Source organism: Salvelinus sp. IW2-2015, linkage group LG3 (genome assembly GCF_002910315.2).
Source record: "Salvelinus sp. IW2-2015 linkage group LG3, ASM291031v2, whole genome shotgun sequence".
Lineage (NCBI taxonomy): Eukaryota > Metazoa > Chordata > Actinopteri > Salmoniformes > Salmonidae > Salvelinus > Salvelinus sp. IW2-2015.
This window is the reverse complement of record NC_036840.1, coordinates 16,274,543-16,295,830: the sequence shown is the minus strand read 5'-3', so window position 1 is coordinate 16,295,830 and position 21,288 is coordinate 16,274,543. Positions and strand designations below refer to the sequence as shown.

General features: G+C 43.1%; 1 protein-coding gene across 6 annotated transcripts in view; it reads left to right on the top strand.

Annotated features, from left to right (window-relative positions):
• The window catches only part of LOC111951526 (lysine-specific demethylase 5A), a 66,509-nt gene that overhangs the window by 32,110 nt on the left and 13,111 nt on the right, over positions 1-21,288 (top strand). For 4 of the 6 annotated variants that reach the window (XM_023969715.2, XM_023969705.2, XM_023969686.2 and 1 more), the window contains 14 exons: positions 1,770-1,864; positions 2,120-2,287; positions 4,143-4,262; positions 4,518-4,676; positions 4,903-5,084; positions 5,835-5,997; positions 6,713-6,832; positions 7,789-7,983; positions 8,278-8,459; positions 12,410-12,534; positions 12,655-12,805; positions 13,104-13,224; positions 13,427-13,603; positions 13,737-13,915. In XM_023969715.2, the coding sequence (XP_023825483.1) occupies positions 1,770-1,864; positions 2,120-2,287; positions 4,143-4,262; positions 4,518-4,676; positions 4,903-5,084; positions 5,835-5,997; positions 6,713-6,832; positions 7,789-7,983; positions 8,278-8,459; positions 12,410-12,534; positions 12,655-12,805; positions 13,104-13,224; positions 13,427-13,603; positions 13,737-13,915 (2,137 nt within the window). The remainder of the gene's footprint in view (positions 1-1,769; positions 1,865-2,119; positions 2,288-4,142; positions 4,263-4,517; positions 4,677-4,902; positions 5,085-5,834; positions 5,998-6,712; positions 6,833-7,788; positions 7,984-8,277; positions 8,460-12,409; positions 12,535-12,654; positions 12,806-13,103; positions 13,225-13,426; positions 13,604-13,736; positions 13,916-21,288) is intronic. The other 2 variants (XM_070434883.1, XM_023969697.2) reach the window with 1 other exon arrangement.

Sequence of the window (21,288 nt, the reverse complement as noted above, 5' to 3'; positions counted from 1 at the left end):
AAATTATGGTGCACCAGATACCTGTCTGATTCGTACGTCTCAGTGTACTAATCCATTGCGGAGGCCTTGGGGATCTCACAGTCCATCACTCTAAGACGTGGTACTGAAATTGTAAATGGTTATATTTTGTAAGAATAATGGGGCAACACTAACAAACACATTTATCATAAAGTAATATATTTTTTCCCGCAATGGATATTGGTCACTGAACAGTTCTGAAACAATCTTCAGTGCAGCGTTGAATTGGCGCCATTCCCTGTATGTTGCTATTTGCATAATAGCAAAGTTAACCAGCATATTGGTGTTGAGAACTATGCAGCGGAGACAGCAGCGGAGTGAGGCGACGAGGAAACAGCCCTTGCCTTAATTGACTAAGAAAATTAAGGCGAGAGGAAACCCCAAATTAATTGGGCCTATACTCAATAACCTAACTGTTAAAACGTGCCTTACTTATATATATATATATATATATATATATATATTTATTTATTTATTTATTTATATATACATCTACCTACAGAAGTAAGACAGATCCTGCTTTTGTTGACTGTTTGAATGTTTGTTTAATATCCTACTCTGATGTATGTGAGCACCAAGCCTCACGCAATGCAAAATGTTGGGTAAAGCAATTTCACAAATTCGTCTGTTTTTAATCTTTGCTATGCTGTAATAAAGGTTTTAAAGCAGACTCTGGTATTACTTAATTTATTTAATGTTTACAGTGTTCCAAACGGGCAGAACAATTATATTGTAATCTAACAGCACCTGTTTGGCACACACTACTGAAGCAGCGCTTGCTCCTATACCCTCCTTTTTCTTGATCTCCAGTAGTTTCCACAACTAATTCAAATGGCTTTCACACATCTGACTTCCCCTTTCCCTCCTGAGCAACCAGTAAACATTCCCCTGTTCTCAAGTTTCTTTTTCACGTCCTCCGCATCCATTTTGCTGTTGTTATTATGGTAGTCTGTAGGTCAGGCCCTATTGGTCATGTGGATGCATTGCATACATATTTCACTTAAAGAGAGAAAGGGTTAATGGAATAGGGAGGMAATGGTTTTCCTAAACAATTTCGGTAACAGAACTTCTCAGAGACAAGTAAGAAAAAAAGAAAATTGGCTGTACTTATGTTGCAGCTTCAGCGCGGACAGCACTATGAACACTTGCTGTGCTGTAGTGCCTGCTGGGAGAGAGAGATTTTAACACAGCGTGGTCATCAGGTTCCCTCTTGAGTTGTTTGTGTGTGTATCTTAATTATTTCAACAGTGCTTAAAGCACCAGAGAAGCTCAGTGCATATGTGGATTTCATTCAAACACAGGGTGTGTCTATACACGTAAAAGTACAACGTTTAAAAGAAAGAAAGAAGAGACTACTCTCGGTCGACCGAGATTTTACATTTTATCTAATCATGTTGACATAAGATGTTGAATACATGGGGCAATTATTTACATCTTGACATGCTGTATAATCTTAGTTTTTTAACCACTTTTTTGTCCCTCATTACCTTAATTACAATGATACTCTCCTCACTGTGTTCATTGGCTGAACTAATTGCACCTTTTGTCTACATAACCTGGTTCAAGCATTTGCCATTTAACCCTGAAGAAGGCACTGCGTGCCGAAATGTTGGTTGCTATACCCATTAAATGTTTTGGAGCATAATTAGTGTGCAATGTTCTTTCTGTATTTTTGTGGAAAATGCAAGTTGTGGAATGTCAATTCCCTCAGCTCAGTATTGGAGCAATTTTGTTGTCTTGTGTTACATGAGAAGACGATGGGTTCAATAAGAAGCAGCGTTACCTGAAGGCCCAGGCCTTTGCCATTAAGATGCGACCACGCAAAGAAACCCTGGAGGTCAACTTTGTGAGTATCACCAGTTAACTTCCTCATTTGTGTCGGTCTAATATTCTATAATAAATCTAGATTATTGTATGAGTTCATGAGTATGAGTTGATTTCAACTTTTCTTCACTGTCTGTGTTGTCCTGTTCTCACTCACTAGAGTGCTTAGAAACAAATGAATCACTAGTGGACAACAGCTCAAAATGTTTTTAGTTTCATGGACCACTTTTTGAATGTAATCATTTGATTTATTATTATTTTGTGTTTCCTATTCTAGATCCCCCAGATTGACCTCTACATGTGCCTGATGTGTGGGCGGGGCGACGAGGAGGACCGCCTCCTGCTGTGTGACGGCTGTGATGACAGCTACCACACCTTCTGTCTGATTCCGCCCCTACAGGATGTCCCTAAGGGGGACTGGCGATGCCCCAAGTGTGTTGCTGAGGTATGGAACTCTGGTGACCCTGCCACTACCCAATCCGAAGCTGATTCCTCACTTAAGAAACCCACGACAGCTAACTTGAATTTTCATGCTAGTCATGCATGTATTCTATATCAATGGAAGATTTTTGCAGAAGTTGTGAATTATAATAGTTTATTTTTTGTGTCGCTTTCGGAAAATGTATCTCAAACAGCACAACATCATCACATATATAGTGCATAAATACATACAACAAAGTAAATCACAAGGAGTATTACATCAAGAAAAAACGTGCAAACAGTTCACACCTGCCTACCACGTGTTATAAGTTTGGCTCCGTGTGAATAGGTTGTAGTGTTTGTTAAGCTGTGATGATATACAGAACCAGTCAAGTTTTGACACACCTACTCATTCAAGGGTTTCTTTACTTTTACTATTTTCTAAATTGTAGAGTAATGGTGAAGACATCACAACTATGAAATAACACATATGGAATCATGTAGTAACCAAAAAAGTGTTAAACAAATCAACATATATTTGAGATTCTTCAAATAGCCACCCTTTGCCTTGATGACAGCTTTGCACACTCTTGGCGGTCTCTCACCCAGCTTCTTGAGATAGTCACCTGGAATGCATTTCAATGAACAGGTGTTAATTGTTAATTTGTGAGATTTCTTTCCTCAATGCGTTTGAGCCAATCAGTTGTTGTGACAAGGTAGGGGTGGTATACAGAACATAGCCCTTTTTGGTAAAAGACCAAGTCCATATTATGGCAAGAACAGCTCAAATAAGCAAAGAGAAATGACAGTCCATCATTACTTTTAAGACATGGAGGTCAGTCAATATGGAAAAAGTCAAGAACTTCAAGTGCAGTCGCAAAAACCAAGCACTATGATGAAACTGGCTCTCARGAGGACCGCCACAGGAAAGGAAGACCCAGACTTGCCTCTGCTGCAGAGAACAAGTTCATTAGTTACCAGCCTCAGAAAATTCAGCCCAAATAAATCCTTCAGAGTTCAAGTAACAGACACATCTCAACATCAACTGTTCAGAGGAGGCTGCGTGAATCAGGCCTTCAAGGTCAAATTGTTACAAAGAAACTACTACTAAAGGACACCAATAAGAAGAAGAAGAGACTTGCTTGGGCCAAGAAATACGAGCAATGGACAATCGACCGGTGGAAATCTGTCCTTTGGTCTGTCCAAATTTGATATTTGTGGTTCCAACCGCCGTGTCTTTCAGACACAGAGTAGGTTAGCGGATGATCTCCCCATGTGTGGTTCCCCATTTAACCAGCATGGCTACCACAGCATTCTGCAGCAATATGCCATCCCATCTGCTTTGTGCTTAGTGGGACTATCATTTGTTTTCAACAGGCCGATGACCAAACGCACCTCCAGACTGTGTAAGGTCTATTTGACCAAGAGGGAGTGTGATGGAGTGCTGCATCAGATGACCTGGCCTCCGCAATCACCCGACCTCAACCCATTTGAGTTGGACCGCAGAGTGAAGGAAATGCAGCCAATAAGTGCTTAGCATATGTGGGAACTCCTTCGAGACTGTTGGAAAAGCATTCCAGGTGAAGCTGGTTGAGAGAATGCCAAGATTGTGCAAAGTTATCAAGGCAAGTGGTGTCTACTTTGAAGAATCTCAAATATAAAATATGTTTTGATTTGTTAAACACTTTTTTTTCTACATGATTCCATATGTTATGAAATTATGTCTTTACTCTTATTCTACATTGTAGAAAATAGTACAAATAAAACCCTTGAATGAGTAGGTGTCAACCTTTGACTGGTACTGTACATAAATCTTGTTGAGGACAATGGGATAGGATGATGTTTTCTCACTGGCTGTCCCACCCCGTTTCACCCTACAGGAGTGCAGTAAGCCACGGGAGGCGTTTGGCTTTGAGCAAGCCGTGAGGGAGTACACCCTCCAGAGCTTTGGAGAGATGGCTGACCACTTCAAGTCAGACTACTTCAACATGCCCGTGCACGTACGTATCAAAATCAAACGGTCACCTTAAGTAATATGCAAGAATCTAAAGAAAACAATTTATTTTGGAATACATATGTTCTGGCTAGGTTCATCTCAAAATCAAGTCAACACACTTTCTTTGGGTGATTTATTATTATTTATTTTTTTCGTCCTTCATGCTGTTTGAAGTTGAACACCTAACCTTTCTCTCCCACTAATGTGCAATCACATCTAAACAATGCATGTGTGTGTTCTCCTTTCTCTGCACCCCCAGATGGTGCCTACAGAGCTAGTGGAGAAGGAGTTCTGGCGTCTGGTGAGCTCCATCGAGGAGGATGTCATTGTGGAGTACGGAGCTGACATCAGCTCTAAGGAGGTGGGCAGCGGCTTCCCCGTTAGGGATGGCAAGAGACGGCTACTGGGAGACGAAGAGGTAACTATGCACCAACTGGGACAAAGGACCTCGACTCTTTCTCGTTAGTCTTTCGCCACCTTTTCAAAACGCATTGGAGGTGAAGATCTGTTCCTACAGTTGGATCTTGTCCTCTAATGCCTTTTTGGAATAGAGAGAGGACACAAGGAATCGTGGAAAGATTAATTGAGAAAGAGCCCCAGTATGAATAAGTAACTTCCATCACCTCTGTCTTGTTCTTCTGTAGGAGTATGCCAATTCAGGCTGGAACCTGAACAACATGCCAGTCCTGGAGCAGTCGGTCCTTACCCACATAAACGTGGATATATCTGGCATGAAGGTGCCCTGGCTCTATGTGGGCATGTGCTTCTCCTCCTTCTGCTGGCACATCGAGGACCACTGGAGCTACTCCATCAACTTCCTGCACTGGTAAAGTAACAAACATGAATTTCTTGTCCTAAATCAACAGCTTACCCAAATATTTAGTAATACTATATATTTTTTATCCAAAGTACACAAATAAAATGTATTTTTAACAGTCCTCAGTGGGAAGAGACAGACAAATGCACGTACAAAACAATGTAAACCGTATACAATGTTGCTGTTGTGGAAAAATTCTTACACAGGGAAAGTCCGTCTTAAATGAATCTTTGTTTATTGTCAGCGCGCTGGAGAGGTTCCAACCAACTCAATACACTATAGTACACATGTCAATCAGGAGCTCTCCCTGGGCAGTCCCAGCAGTTGTCTTCTATATGGCTATACACAGACAAGTTATATTTGGATGATTTAGCATAATTAATTAATCAGTACCGTTTTGTTTCATTCATGTGACTGACCAATACTGTTTTATAACATGTGACAGACCAACACCTCACGAGGCTTCTCCTCTCTGAGCTGAGACCTTGAAACTGAGATCTTTTGTTCGTTCTCAAAACAACGTCTGAGCGTACTGCCAAATTGCAGCTACTGATAAGTGAGGATTTGTACAGTCACTTGCATGAACACAAACATTGGTTTATAGAACAGCACAAGAATAGAACACAGAAATTAGTTATAAGAAAAGCACCAACATTAAAATTCCCATTACATTGCAATGGGTCGTAGATGCAATTGTACTCCCCATCTTCATTCGTCTGATTGGTTAACCATCTTCTCTTTCTCTGCCTGTCTCTCCAGGGGGGAGCCTAAGACGTGGTATGGTGTCCCGGCCCACGCGGCAGAGCAGCTGGAGTCAGTGATGAAAAAGCTGGCCCCAGAGCTGTTTGACTCTCAGCCTGACCTGTTGCACCAGCTTGTCACCATCATGAATCCCAACGTCCTCATGGAGCACGGAGTGCCCGTATGTAGTGTGTGTTTCCATCAGTAGCCGTATGTATCAACTGTTTCATAGGAGTGCTGATCTAGGAACAGTTTTGCCTGTTGGATCACAATGAATAAGTTTATATGGACAAGGGTGGGGATCTGACCCTCGATCAGAACTCCGCCTCAGAACTGGCCCCTTTTACGCAGTGGTGTGAAGTACTTAAGTAAAAATACTTTAAAGTACTACTTGAGTAGTTTTTTTGGGTATCTATACTGAACTTTACTGTTTATATTTTAGACAACTTTTACTTCACTACATTCGCCAGACATTTTCCCTGACACCCAAAAGTACCCATTACATTTTGAATGCTTAGGAGGACAGGAAAATTGTCCAATTCACAAACTTATCAAGAAAACATCCCTGGTCTACCCTATTGCCTCTGATCTGACGGACTCACTAAACACATGCTTACTTTGTAAATGATTTCCGAGTGTTGGAGTGTGTCCCTGGCTATCTATAAATTTTAAAAACAAGAAAACTGCCATATGGTTTGCTTAATATAAGCAATTTGAATTTTTTTTACTTTTAGACTTTTACGCAACTATTTTACTGGGTGACTTTTACTTGTCATTTTCTAGTAAGGCATCTTTACTTTTACTCAAGTATGACAATTGGGTACTTTTTCCACCGCTGCTTTTACGAGACCAATTCTGCATCGTGTCTTTTACTGGTGTGTGTTTGTGCCACTTAGGTTTTCCGCACCAACCAGTGTGCGGGGGAGTTTGTGGTGACCTTTCCCAGAGCCTACCACAGTGGCTTCAACCAGGGATACAACTTTGCTGAGGCTGTCAACTTCTGTACCGCAGACTGGGTGAGTTTAAAGTTTTAGCAAGTGTTTGTGTGTAAACAAATATTACCAGAATGTTGAATTGGAATTTTGAAATTGGGAGTAGGTTTGGGCGGTATCAAGATTATCATAACTTCAAACCCCAATTGATAATATGTAATCTAAAGGTTAACAATGCTAACAAGAACATGTAAAATCCCATAGTGAATGCTAACAAGCGCATTGCGAATATTTTATAGTCTCTGACCTGAACTATACAAGTAACTCAAATGCTGCATGCACAAAACAAATATTAGACAGCAAGGCTTTGGATCCAGGAGGGGATTATCTGAATGCTTGATTTTGGAAGAAGCTAACCACTTAGCTAACTAACTACTATATTAGCAAACCAAATGCAGAACTTCAGAGCATTTACTGCATTTTAGACAGTTACTTAGTTATAAGATATCCAGCTGGAAAACATTTAGTTGTGAATTCCATACTGTAACTAGATCACCTGGCGCATGCTGCACAACTGTGAGTGACTCACAAGGCTGTGGTCTCGGTAGTTCTGTGACTGGGTACTACCGTTAAGCTTCATAATGAAAAATTAGGTTACTGGTGAAATGGAAGATCACAATCTTTATCTCCAAACATATTGCACAAGTTGACTGCAGGTATTTACTTGAGTAGCTACAGATATTAAAATTCATAAAAAAAACATCAAATAAATAGTTTCAATGCTATTGGCGGTATTGGAAAACCATCCCGTGGGTATTTCCAAATGCCCCGGTATACCGCCCAAGCCTAGTTGGGAGCTTAAAATCATTTCGTAAAGTATTTTATACCCTTACTGTCCACATTGCTGTCTTGGTGAATCAATCATCTTAGATATTCCCGTTCCATTGCTTTCTTTGCTTCTCCTTGATGTTTTGAGGAGAAAAGATCCAAGGAATCGATTAAAGACTTTTGACTGTCTCTGTGTGTCCATCCCCTTCCAGCTCCCGATGGGTCGTCAGTGTGTGGCCCACTACCGGCGGCTCCACCGCTACTGTGTCTTCTCCCACGAGGAGCTGCTGTGCAAGATGGCTGCCGACCCCGAGAGCCTGGACGTGGAGCTGGCTGCTGCAGTCTTCAGAGAGATGGGAGAGATGATGGAGGAAGAGACACGGCTTAGACAGGCCTTGCAGGAGATGGTGAGGGACAGGGCCCAGGGGTATTTCTATATAAACAACCTTTTGTCACTTTAGGAAAACTTGACAGGAGGGCCAGGACAGAGAGGGTGAAGAAATGCAAGCGGGGTTTACTTGGGAATACATTATGATGATACACTATCTAACAATATGTTGACGTCGCACAATCCCAAAGATATGTTTCAAATTATTTCCTATCACCCCAAAAGTTAATTAATTATGTAATTTCACATTTGTCCTTCCAGTCTAGTTGAAGTGGATTGTTTTCTGGTTGAGATTTTCCCTCTGTGTCTGCAGGGTGTGCTGTCCTCAGAGCAGGAGGTGTTTGAGCTGGTCCCTGATGACGAACGGCAGTGTCAGAAGTGTAAGACCACCTGTTTCCTGTCAGCTCTGACGTGTCCCTGCAGCCCAGAGCGTCTCGTCTGTCTGCACCACGCCAAGGAGCTTTGTGACTGTCCCCTGGGAATCAAGTGTCTACGGTAAATTACTACAGCTGTGTGATATGGACAAAAGTCCATCTGGAACAATAACTTCATAACAATGTGCACCAGTTTTTTATTTATTATCCTTTAAACTACTACTAGTTTAATGGTTGTAGCTATCAATTGTCCTATTAACAATCACCCATGTTAACAAACTTATTTCAAACTTCACATTTATCTAAAATAGGCTACTTATCGTAATGATCGCTAAGTGATTTGTCAAATAAAATAAAATTGTATATGTAACATGCGTGAATACAACAGGTGTGGGCCTTTCAGTGAATTGCTTATTTACAAGCCCTTAACCAACCATGCAGTTTTAAGAAAATACCAACAACAAAAAAAGTAAGAGGTAAGAATAACAAATAATTAGAGCTGCAGTAAATAACAATAGCAGGGCTATATACAGGGGGTACCGTTACAGAGTCAATGTGTCAATGTGCGGGGGTACCGGTGTCGAGGTAATTATGTACATGTAGGTAGCGTTATTAAAGTGGCTATGCATAGATGAAAACAGGAGCAGCAGCGTGTGGGGGGGGGGTGCAAATAGTCTGGGTAGCCATTTGATTAGCTGTTCAGGACTCTTATGGGGTAGAAGCTGTTTAGAAGCCTCTTGGACCTAGATTTGGCGCTCTGGTACCGCTTGCCGTGCGGTAGCAGAGAGAACAGTCTATGACTAGGGTGGCTGGAGTCTTTGACCATTTTTGGGGCCTTCCTCTGACACCGCCTGGTACAGAGGTCCTGGATGGCAGGAAGCTTGGCCCCGGTGATGTCCTGGGCCGTATGCGCTACCCTCTGTAGTGCCTTTTTATTTGTTTCACCTTTATTTAACCAGTTAGGCAAATTGAGAACAAGTTCTCATTTACAATTGCCTTACGGTCGGAGGCCGAGCAGTTGCCATACCCGGTAGTGATACAACCCGTCAGGATGCTCTCAATGGTGCAGCTGTAAAACCTTTTGACAATCTGAGGACCCATGCCAAATCTTTTCAGTCTCCTGAGGGGAATAGGTTTTGTCGTGCCATCTTCACGACTGTAATGGTGTGCTTGGACCATGTTAGTTTGTTGGTGATGTGGACGCCAAAGAACTTGAAGCTTTCAACCTGCTCCACTTCAGCCCCGTTGATGAGAATGGAGGTGTGCTCGGTCCTCCTTTTCCTGTAGTCCACAATCATCTCCTTTGTCTTGATCACGTTGAGGGAGATGTTGTTATCCTTGCACCACACGGTCAGGTCTCTGACCACCTCCCTATAGGCTGTCTCGTCGTTGTCGGTGATCAGGCCTACCACTTTTGTCATCAGCAAACTTAATGATGACGTTGTTGGAGTTGTGCCTGGCTGTGCAGTCATGAGAGAACAGGGAGTATAGGAGGGGGCTGAGCACGCACCGCTGAGGGGCCCCCGTGTTGAGGGTCAGCGTGGCGGATGTGTTGTTACCTACCCTTACCACATGGGGGCGGCCCATCAGGAAGTCCAGGATCCAGTCGCAGAGGGATGTGTTTAGTCCCAGGGTCCTTAGCTTAGTGATGAGCTTTGAGGGCACTATGGTGTTGAACGCTGAGCTGTAGTCAACGAATAGCATTCTCGCATAGGCGTTCCTTTTGTCCAAGTGGGAAAGGGCAGTGTAGAGTGCAATAGAGATTGCATCATCTGTGGATCTGTTGGTGCAGTAATGCAAATTGGAGTGGGTGTAGGGTTTCTGGGATAATGGTGTTGATGTGAGCCATGACCAGCATTTCAAAGCATTTCATGGCTACAGATGTGAGTGCTATGGGTCGGTAGTCATTTAGGCAGGTTACCTTAGTGTTCTTGGGCACAAGTACTATGGTGGTCTGCTTGAAACATGTTAGTATTAGACTCAGACATGGAGAGGTTGAAAATGTCAGTGAAAACACTTGCCAGATGGTCAGTGCATGCTCGGAGTACACGTCCTGGTAATCTGTCTGGCCCAGCGGCCTTGTGAATGTTGACCTGTTTAAAGGTCTTACTCACATCGGCTGCAGGAGAGCATGATCACACAGTCGTCCGGAACTGCTGATGCTCTCATGCATGTTTCAGTGTTACTTGCCTCGAAGCGAGCATAGACGTTATTTAGCTCATCTGTTAGGCTCATGTCACTGGGCAGCTCTCGGCTGTGCTTCCCTTTGTAGTCTAATAGTTTGCAAGCCCTGCCACATCCGCCGAGCGTCGGAGCCGGTGTAGTACGATTCGATCTTAGTCCTGTATTGTTGCTTTGCCTGTTGGATGGTTTGTTGGAGGGCATAGTGGGATTTCTTATAAGCTTCCGGGTTAGAGTCCCGCTCCTTGAAAGCGGCAGCTCTACCCTTTAGCTCAGTGCGGATGTTGGCTGTAATCCATGGCTTCTGGTTGGGGTATGTATGTACAGTCACTGTGCACTTATTGATAAAGCCAGTGACTGATGTGGTGTACTCATCAATGCCATCGGAAGAATCCCGGAACATATTGCAGTCTGTGCTAGCAAAACAGTCCTGTAGTTTAGCATCTGTTTCATCGGACCACTTTTTTATAAAGCGAGTCACTGGTGCTTCCTGCTTAAATTTTTGCTTGTAAGCAGGAATCAGGAGGAGAGAGCTTTGCGAGAGAGAGCTTTGTACGCTTCTGTGTGTGGAGTAAAGGTGGTCTAGAATGTATTTTGTGTCTGGTTGCACATTTAACATGCTGATAGAAATGAAGTGAAACTGATTTAAGTTTCCCTGCATTTAAATCCCCGACCACTAGGAGCACCGCCTCGCGTTTTCCTGTTTGCTTATGGCGGTATATAGCTCATTGAGTGAGGTTTTAGTGCCAACATCGGTCTGTGGTATGTAGACAGCTACGAAAAATACAGATAAACTCTCTAGGTAGATAGTGTGGTCTACAGCTTATCATGAGATACTCTACCTCAGGTGAGTAAAACCTTGAGACTTTCTTAAATATCGTGCACCAGCTATTGTTTACAAATATGCTTAGGCCCCCGCCCCGTGTCTTACCAGAGGCTGCTGTTCTGTCCTGCTGATGGAGTGTATATCCCGCCAGCTGTATGTTCTTATTGTCATCGTTCAGCCACGATTCGGTGAAACCTAACATATTACAGTTTTTATGTCCCGGTGGTATGATATACATGCTTTCAGTCCGTCCCATTTATTTTCCAGCGATTGAACGTTAGCTAGCAGAACGGAAGGAAAGGGCAGATTAGCCACTCGTCGCCTGATCCTCACAAGGGAACCTGATCTCTTTCCGCGAAAGCTCAGTTTCCTTTTCCAGTGAATCACGGGGATCTGGGCCTGGTCGGGTGTCTGTAGTATATCCCTCGCGTCCGACTCATTGAAGAAGAACTCCTCGTTCAATTTGAGTTGAGTAATTCCAGTTCTGATGTTCAGAAGCTCTTTTTGTACATAAGAGACGGTAACAGCAACATTATGTACAAAACAAGTTACGAACAACGCATTTTTTTTTTTACAAATATCATGGTTGGTTTAGAGCCGATATGATGGCAGCCCTCTCCGGCGCCATCATCATTATGGTCAGTGTCGATAAAAATGTTCTTATCGTCCCAGCTCTACTAAGGAGAGGGGTGGTTGTTGGGGTGGGAGGGCAGCTCTACTGAGGAGAGAGGGGTGGGTGAGTGAATACATTCATTTGGGGAGTTACAAGTGTCTCTGCTGAGAAGGAATGGATAAATGGATGGATGGATGAATGAAGTAGGAGGAGTTATGAACTCTGTACTGCTCAGAAGCCCCTATAAGAGCCCACTGATTTAATGATAGTTGTTTTACCTGTCAATGCATCAGTGACGACTTGGATGTAGTTTCACTGACCCAAAATAATTATAATCTCCATTGAACGTTGCTTTTTAATGAATGAATAGGGTTAATATGGGTAAATTTGACCACGTATAGCAATCAATATTAAATAGATTCTGACGCTCCTCTGTCTCTTTGTATTCCAGCTACCGGTATGATCTGGAGGAGTTTCCCTCCATGCTGTATGGGGTGAAGTCCAGAGCCCTGTCCTATGACACCTGGGTCAAGCGGGTCACTGAGGCCTTGGCTGCTGACCACAAGAATAAGAAAGGTAGGAGGACTATCTGTACTGTAAAGGTGGAAATACTCTGCACAATATTATAACAATTGTACTACGATACCCCATGCCTCATGTCTTTCTTTCCTGTCTCTGTCAATCTCCCTTTGTCAGGCCTGATAGAGTTGAAGGTTCTTCTGGAGGATGCAGAGGACAGGAAGTATCCAGAGAACAGTCTGTTCCGTCGGCTCAGAGAGATGGTGAAGGAGGCCGAAACCTGCTCTTCTGTGGCCCAGGTACTGCTCAGCCGCAAGCAGAGACACAGGTCAGTAGAGTACAGATACACACACTGCTGTTATGTCACACTAAAGTTTATATCCCTGTTCTCTACCCTTCTCCCGAGTTGTGCACTTGCACACTCCACACCATGGAATTAAAAGCATTGGATTGGTGCCAGCATTCTCCTTTATTGTTTTTACACCATATAATCTGTGAGGGAGAGTGTGCTAGTGCACACTTTAGGAGAAGGGTAGCAAATTGGGACATAACCTAAAGCACCATTTAACATGTATACCTCTACCTGTGAGTAATAAATCAACTCAAAGTATGTCTCTGTATTCCAGTACCAGGCAGCATCCAGAGAGCAGCAGGACTCGTAACAAGCTGACAGTGGAGGAGCTGAAAGTCTTTGTAGAGCAGTTGTTCAAACTGCCCTGTGTCATCGGACAGGCTCGACAGGTCAAAGTAAGTCCCAAACCTAATACAGTCACAGGCCCTTCTTAAGAGATGTACAGTAATTCTCCTCCTCTGACATCCTACTCTATTTGTATTATAATACTGAAGTTGACCTGTCCCCAAACCAGTATTAGTTGATTAGTAGTTCTTGATTGTTAGTATTTAACACCATATCCCTCATCCCTTCATCCCTCTCTCCCTCCCTCCACAGGAGTTACTAGAGAACGTGGAGGACTTCCATGAGAGAGCCCAGGTAGCCCTGGCTGACGAGCTGCCTGACTCCTCCAAGCTGCAGGCCCTGCTAGACCTGGGTGGAGGTCTGGATGTGGAACTACCTGAGCTTCCCAGGCTCAAACAGGAGCTGCAGCAGGCCCGCTGGCTGGATGAGGTGATGACTGATGATATTATTGTACATTAGCGTAGTGTTTTACCTCAGTTTGTTTGTGCTGTCTTCAACAGTCTAAAATGTATGTTTTATGGGAGAGGAAAAATATTTTATTGAAACATTTTGTTATCATTAGGTGCGTGTGACGCTGGCAGAGCCCCACCGGGTGACCCTGGAGCTGATGAAGCGGCTGATAGACTCTGGGGTGGGGCTGGCACCACACCATGCTGTGGAGAAGGCCATGGCTGAGTTGCAGGAGATACTCACTGTGTCAGAGAGATGGGAGGACAAGGCCCGTGCATGCCTACAGGCCAGGTAATGATGAAGATACACATTACACACCTATGGAACAGTTCTCTCATCTGCCTACAGGCCAGGTAAATGAGAATATGACAATGCTTTTCTTAAGTCACCTCAAATCAAATTTTATTGGTCACATACACATAGTTAGCAGATGTTATTGCGATTGTAGGGAAATGCTTATGCTTCTAGATCCGACAGTGCAGCAGTATCTAACAGGTAATATCTAACAATTCCACAACAAAACCTAATGCACACAATCTATTAAAGGAATGGGTTGAGAATATTTATAAGTATATAATATATGGATAAGCAGTGACAGAGCGGCTAAGATATAATAGAAAATAAAGAATAGATAGTGAAGGATACAGTATATACACTACCGTTCAAAAGTTTAGGTTCACTTAGAAATGTCCTTGTTTTCCATGAAAACATACATGAAATGAGTTGCAAAATGAATAGGAAATATAGTCAAGACGTTGACAAGGTTATAAATAATGATTTTGAATTGAAATAATAGTGGCCTTCAAACTTTGCTTTCGTCAAAGAATCCTCCGTTTGCAGCAATTACAGCCTTGCAGACCTTTGGCATTCTACTTTTCAATTTGTTGTGGTAATCTGAAGAGATTTCACCCCATGCTTCCTGAAGCACCTCTCACAAGTTGGATTAGCTTGGTGGGCACTGCTTACGTACCATACGGTCAAGCTGCTCCCACAACAGCTCAATAGGGTTGAGATCCGGTGACTGTTCTGACCACTCCATAATAGACAGAATGTTAACTCGAAATGACACAACGACAAGGTTCCATTTTAACAAAGTTTATTATACTATATGAACACAATACAAGGTAGCCATTTCACTCAAGGCTAGGTCCATCAACGACTAGACTTCCTGCGCATGCGCACTCTTGACTGAGTGATAGCCCCGTATTAACAGAAATATAGGGATACTTAAAACATGAATTTAACAATCTCCCCCTTTTCTTTAAAGACAAATAAAACATCAACAACATAATTAAATGTCCAAGTATTATTCAAGATCCCCATTACAAATGGGTTGTGTGACAGTTTTTATTTGTATTACTCAAGCTGCCACTTTCCATGACTTGAGAGCCTGTAGGAGCGAGAGCCTGTAGGAGCACAAGACCGGATGCTCCTTTTTTAGTCAGACAGTCAGCAAGCTGTTCCTTTGTGGTCGACCACAGAATCCGCTGGATCTCTGTGCTTGATTAAGTTCCTTGATGCTGCTAATCTCGAAGTCTTTTCTCTGTGACAGACTTGGTTGACTTCACAGCATCAACTAATGAGTAGTTGTCAGTGACACAAACTACAGGTAGAAAGTGCCGTTTTGTCCCACCATGTGTAACCTAGCGAAGCATCACTGAAGACAACTAGTTTCAAAGAGTCATCTTTTCCAACAAAGTCACTTGTTGTGATTTCAGTTTACGAACAACTTTGTTTGCCTCATGAATGGTTTGTACAGTGGTGTGTTTTGTGTTAGATGCCAAGTTGCAACCATCAAACCAGGTCTACTCTGTCTCGCAGCCCATAGGACAAATTGTATCTTTGACCTCAATTGACCAGCTTCAATTCCACATAGAGGGGAATTCCTTTGTACGGCTCTTGAAGAATCCATGTGGATGGGTTGAAGATTCTTGATATAGCTCTCCTGTTGCATCAGTATTMTTCCATCAACTGTAATAAYCTCTATGCCAACATAACAAAAATGATCATGDTCCTCACGGCCAACCTAGAAAACAGCTTTGAGGTGTGGAATCACAGTTGAAGCAAAGGTCTGTGAGCCACCCCAGATAAAGTCATCAACATGACAGGCAAGTACTCCAGTCACATTYCAGTCTTGATCAAGCCAATAGAAGACTGCAGGATCCACTTGTGACATTTTTCCACCTGTATTCAGCATTGTTGCCTTGACTTTGTTGTACCAGTAGAGTGATCCATCTGCCAGTCCATACACACACTTTTTTTAGTTTCCACAGTGTTCCTTCGCTTTTAGCTTCAGGCGGAGGTCGGATGTGATTGTCCCTTGACAGCTCTTTTCCCTGCAAAAATCCAGATTTGATGTCTATGAAATTTCCATTTTTTCTGGCAGATCACTGACATCAGCAATCTGAGTGACTCTGAGGCGCATGTRGGTGAGTCTTTTGGGAGTTCTTTAGCAGCCAGCTCCTCAAAACCTCTAGCCACTAGACGTGCTTTAGGCACTATTCCAGTTAAGGATTCTTTAAGGGTACACACCCACCTTGTTGAGATGCATTTTTGGCCAATGTCTTTGACTTCCTCAAACACTCAATTTTTCCTCCAATTACTGAGCTCATCTAGCTTAGTTGAGTCAAATGACACGTCCTTTGTTTCAAGTACATCATCATTTTGAATGTCATTCTGTTTTTCTTGATTTTCCATTGGTTCAATTCTGATATTATCTACAAGTGACAGGTCAGCTGACCCTGTTGTACCAGAAAGTGTACCTGGTTCAGAGTACTGCAAGTTGTCCCAGTTCTTGTGTTTTGCTTTTCCTGCTCGTCCAATGACGGTTGCTGTATGTGGAATACCACTTTCTCTGTCCATGTATTTAACAGTTTGTCCAGTTTTCAGATTGGAACAACCATGTTCTCTTAACACATGTGGCTGTTGTTGAATGTTTTCCTCATTTGAACGCTCAACCGTATTACCTGTGGCATGGTTGAAGGTCTCTGCTCCATTTCCTGTGTCAGTTTCAGTGTCCATATCATTGGATGCGACATCTGGTAGGTTTGTGTCTGTTACTGTGTTCTTTTTGTCATTTTCATTAGGAGACTGATTCTCAGCAACAGCCCCTCTATCTTGTTGATAATTTACTTTCCGCAATCTTGAGTGATGCACCCTGACAATGATGCCTCCGTGCCTCACAAATATCACCACACCATCTTGACCAATGACTACTTTCCACTCTTGACAGTCAACTCGTTTGTAGTACACTTTGTTTCCAGTTTCGTACCTCTCATCATCATTATTCCCTGAACTGCTGAGTAAATTCTGAAGTRTGTCAACTGTATCATGTCCAAACTGTTTGTAAAGCTTTAACAATACTTTGTGTTTTTCTTTAGTGCTCATGTTCTCTGTGACTGTCAGAATCTCCATGTGTTCTGTGTCAGTCAGAATCTCATTTTTGCATGGACTCTTTGCATGTGATGTCTTTGTCTAAAATGTTTACACAATAGTGGCCTGAGGTAGTAAGTTCAAGAGTCACTGGTTGTTTAAACATCACTGCCTTGTCATTTTTTATGTCAAGTACAGCCTCTGCCTTCTTGAGGGAAGCTTTTCTTAATAGTAAGGGAATATCTGTAGGGACCACCTCTGTTTCAATGTGACACTTAGTCTGACCAATTTTTGCTGGTATCTTAACTCTCTTGGTAGAATGGACAATTCTCCCATCTCCAAATTTGAATGCTCTGTTGCTTGGTGTGTCAATCATATTTTGTACTTCTTTCATATTTAGTTCACTGACATAGCTATCAAGCCATTTTGCACCACACACTGTCCGTGTACATGCAGTATCAATCACAGCAGATCCTAAGGATTCAACTATAAAAATCTCAGTATCAGAAGCAGATTCATTTGAAAACAGTGTAATGTTACACTGCTCTATCTCTGTTTACATTTTCGTCTGTTAGTTTAACTTGTTCGTTTTTATGAGGACAGTCTTTAACCCAATGGTAAGTGCTTTGACAAATAGCACATTTTGATTTCCTTCCATATTTGTCCAGTGGATTTGTGCCGGGAAATGGCACCCTCTTCTGGTTGTCTTGAGAACGTGACTTGTTGGCGCCTTTTCTCTGCTGCTCCGTGTAATATGCTGCGTCACTCACTTGCATTCCATCTGTTATTGGCGCGACAGACGTCTTTTCACCAAATATTATTTTTATTGCCGACTTCATAGATGCAATAGTCAGCACAGTACAAGCAGTCAAAGCCAACTGTTTCTCCCTACCATCTAGACAGGCAGTATCTAGCAACTTGAAAGCTAACACTGCTTCCGGGAGAACCATGTCGTACTTACGCATTCTATTGTACCTCTGTTCGAAATCAATGATGTAGTCCGTCATTGCAACCGACATATCTCTCGTAACACTGTCAAAGTTTGAATATGCCTCGTAGGCCGGCCCTTTTTCTTCTTTAAGAAATACAGAATCCAGTGCTGTGATCAAAGTTCCCATACCGTCATCCTTGTTCAAATCCTCAACTGATATTCCCAGTGCTGTATCTCTCGCTCTTCCCTCGAGCGATAATACCACCGCAAGTGCTTGCTTTTTCGCGTCCAGATTAGTAATGCGTGTCCAGATTCCCAGTTCATTTTTCCAACTTTCGTACGACCTCTTCTCGTCGAAGAGAGGTGGCACATTGTAGTTATTAGCCATCCTCTGCTACCAATGTTAACTCGAAATGACACAACGACAAGGTTCCAGTTTAACAAAGTCTACTATACTATATGAACACACTACAAGGTAGCCAACGGTAAAAAGATTATAAAGTACTTGTCCTCTTGCTCAGTTGTGCACCGGGGCCTCCCACTCCTCTTTCTATTCTGGTTAGAGCCAGTTTGCGCTGTTCTGTGAAGGGAGTAGTACACAGCGTTGTACTAGATCTTCAGTTTCTTGGCGATTTCTCGCATGGAAAAGCCTTCGTTTCTCAGAACAAGAATAGACTGATGACGTTTCAGAAGAATGTTCTTTGTTTCTGTGCATTCTGAGCCTATAATCGAAGCCCCAAACGCTGATGCTCCAGATACTCAACTAGTCTAAAGAAGGCCAGTTTTATTTCTTCTTTAATCAGGACAACAGTTTTCAGCTGTGCTAACATAATTGCAAAAGGGTTTTCTAATGATCAATTAGTCTTTTAAAATGATAAACTTGAATTAGCTAACACAACGTGCCATTGGAACACGAGTGATGGTTGCTGATAATGGGCCTCTTTACGCCTATGTAGATATTCCATAAAAAGTCTGTTTCCAGCTACAATAGTCATTTACAACATTAACAATGTCTACACTGTGTTTCTGATCAATTTGATATTTTAATGGACAAAAAATTAGCTTTTCTTTCAAAAACACAGACATTTGTTGTGACCCCAAACTTTTGAACAGTAGTGTACATATGAGATGAGTAATGTGAGATATGTACATTCTTAAAATGGCATTATTAAAGTGACTATTGCTCCATTTATTAAAGTGGCCAATGATATTAAGTCTGTAGGTTGGCGGCCGCCTCTGTGCTATGTCTGGCTGTTTAACAATCTGATGGCCTTGATTGAAAAACAGCTTCTATTGCTCTGTCCCAGCTTTGATGCACCGGTACTGACCTTGCCTTCTGGATGGAAGCGGGGTGAACAGGTAGTGGCTCGGGTGGTCCAATTTGTAAGTCGCTCTGGATAAGAGCGTCTGCTAAATGACTTAAATGTAAATGTAATGTAAATGTTATTGTCCTTGATAATCTTTTTACCTTCCGGTGACATCATGTGTTGTAGGTGTCCGGGAGGGCAGGTAGTTTGTGGGTGATGCAGTTGTGGGCGATGCAGTTGCCGTACCAGGCTGTGATACAGCCCGACAGGACGCTCTCGATTGTGCATCTGTAAATGTTTGTCAGGGTTTTGGGTGACAAGCCAGTTTTTTTTCAGCCTCTTGAGGTTGAAGAGGCGCTGTTGCACCTTCTTCACCACACTGACTGTGTGCGTGGACCATTTCAGTTTATCCGTGATGTGTACCCTGAGGAACTTAAAACTGTCCTCCTTCTCTACTACTGTCCCGTCGATGTGGATAGGGGGGATGCTCCCTCTGCTGTTTCCTGAAGTCCACGATCATCTCTTGTTTTGCTGACATTGAGTGAGGTTATTTTCCTCACACCGCACTCCAAGTTCCCTCATCACCTCCCTGTAGGCTGTCTCGTCGCTGTTGGTATTCAAGTCTACCACTGTAGAGTCGTCTGCAAACTTGATGATTCAGTTGGAGGCGTGCTTCGCCACGCAGTCGTGGGTGAACAGGGAGTACAGGAGAGGGCTGAGAACACACCCTTGTGGTGCCCCAGTGTTGAGGATCAGCGGAGTGGAGATGTTGTTTCCTACCTTCACCACCTGGGGGCGGACTACCAGGAAGTCCAGGACCCAGTTGCACAGGGCGGGGTCGAGACCCAGGCTCTCGAGCTTAATGATGAGTTTGGAGGGTACTATGGTGTTAAGTGCTGAGCTATAGTCAATGAACAGCATTCTTACATAGGTATTCCTCTTGTCCAGGTGGGATAGGGCAGTGTTCAGTGTGATGGCGATTGCATCGTCTGGCGACCTATTGGGGCGGTAAGCAAATTGTAGTAGGGTGACAGGTAGGGTGGAGGTGATTTGATCCTTGACTAGTCTCTCAAAGCACTTCATGATGACAGAGGTGAGTGCTACAGGGCGATAGTCATTTAGTTCACTTGTGGGGACAGCAGACTGGTTCGCATGTGGGGACAGCAGACTGGTCTGCGCATGCTCTGAGTATGCGGCTAGGGATGTCGTCTGGGCCGGCAGCCTTGCAAGGGTTAACGTTTAAATGTTTTACTCACGTCGGGAGTGCCCACAGTCGTTGGTAGCGGGCCGTATCGGTGGCACTGTATTGTCTTCATAGCGTGCAACGAAGTTGTTTAATTTGTCTGGAAGCAAGACGTCGATGTTCTCGACGGGGCTTGTTTTTTTTTTTGCTATCCGTGATTGTGAACCCTGCCACATACATCTCGTGTTTGAGGCATTGAATTGCGACTCCACTTTGTCTCTATACTGACTCTTTGCTTGTTTTATTGCCTTACGCAGGTAATAACTACACTGTTTGTATTCAGCCATTTTTCCAGTCGCCTTGCCATGATTAAATGCGGTACGTCTCCAGCTGTCTCCAGCTGGCCATGTCTCCGTGAAACAGAGTGTTACAATCCCGGATATCTCTTTGGAAAGTAACTCTTGCCCTAATTTCGTCGACTTTGTTAACTAGGGACGGGACATTAGCGAGTAATATACTCTGAAGCGGTGGGTGGTGTGCGAGCAACCGAAGCCTCACTAGAAGACCGCTCCGGCACCCACTCTTCCGTCTGCGTTGTTTTGGGTCGACCTCTGGAATCAGTTCAAATGCCCTGGGAGGTGCAGACAAAAGCACTGATTTGGGAAAGTCGTAATCCTGGTCGTAGTGCTGGTAAGTTGACGTCTCTCTGTTATCCAATAGTTCTTCCCGGCTGTATGTAATAAAACATAACAATTTCTGGGCTAACGATGTAAGAAATTAATACATATAAAAACAAAATACTGCGCAGTTTCCTAAGGACTTGAAGTGAAGCTGCCCTCTCTCGACCCAAGCATATACCTATAGCTTTGGT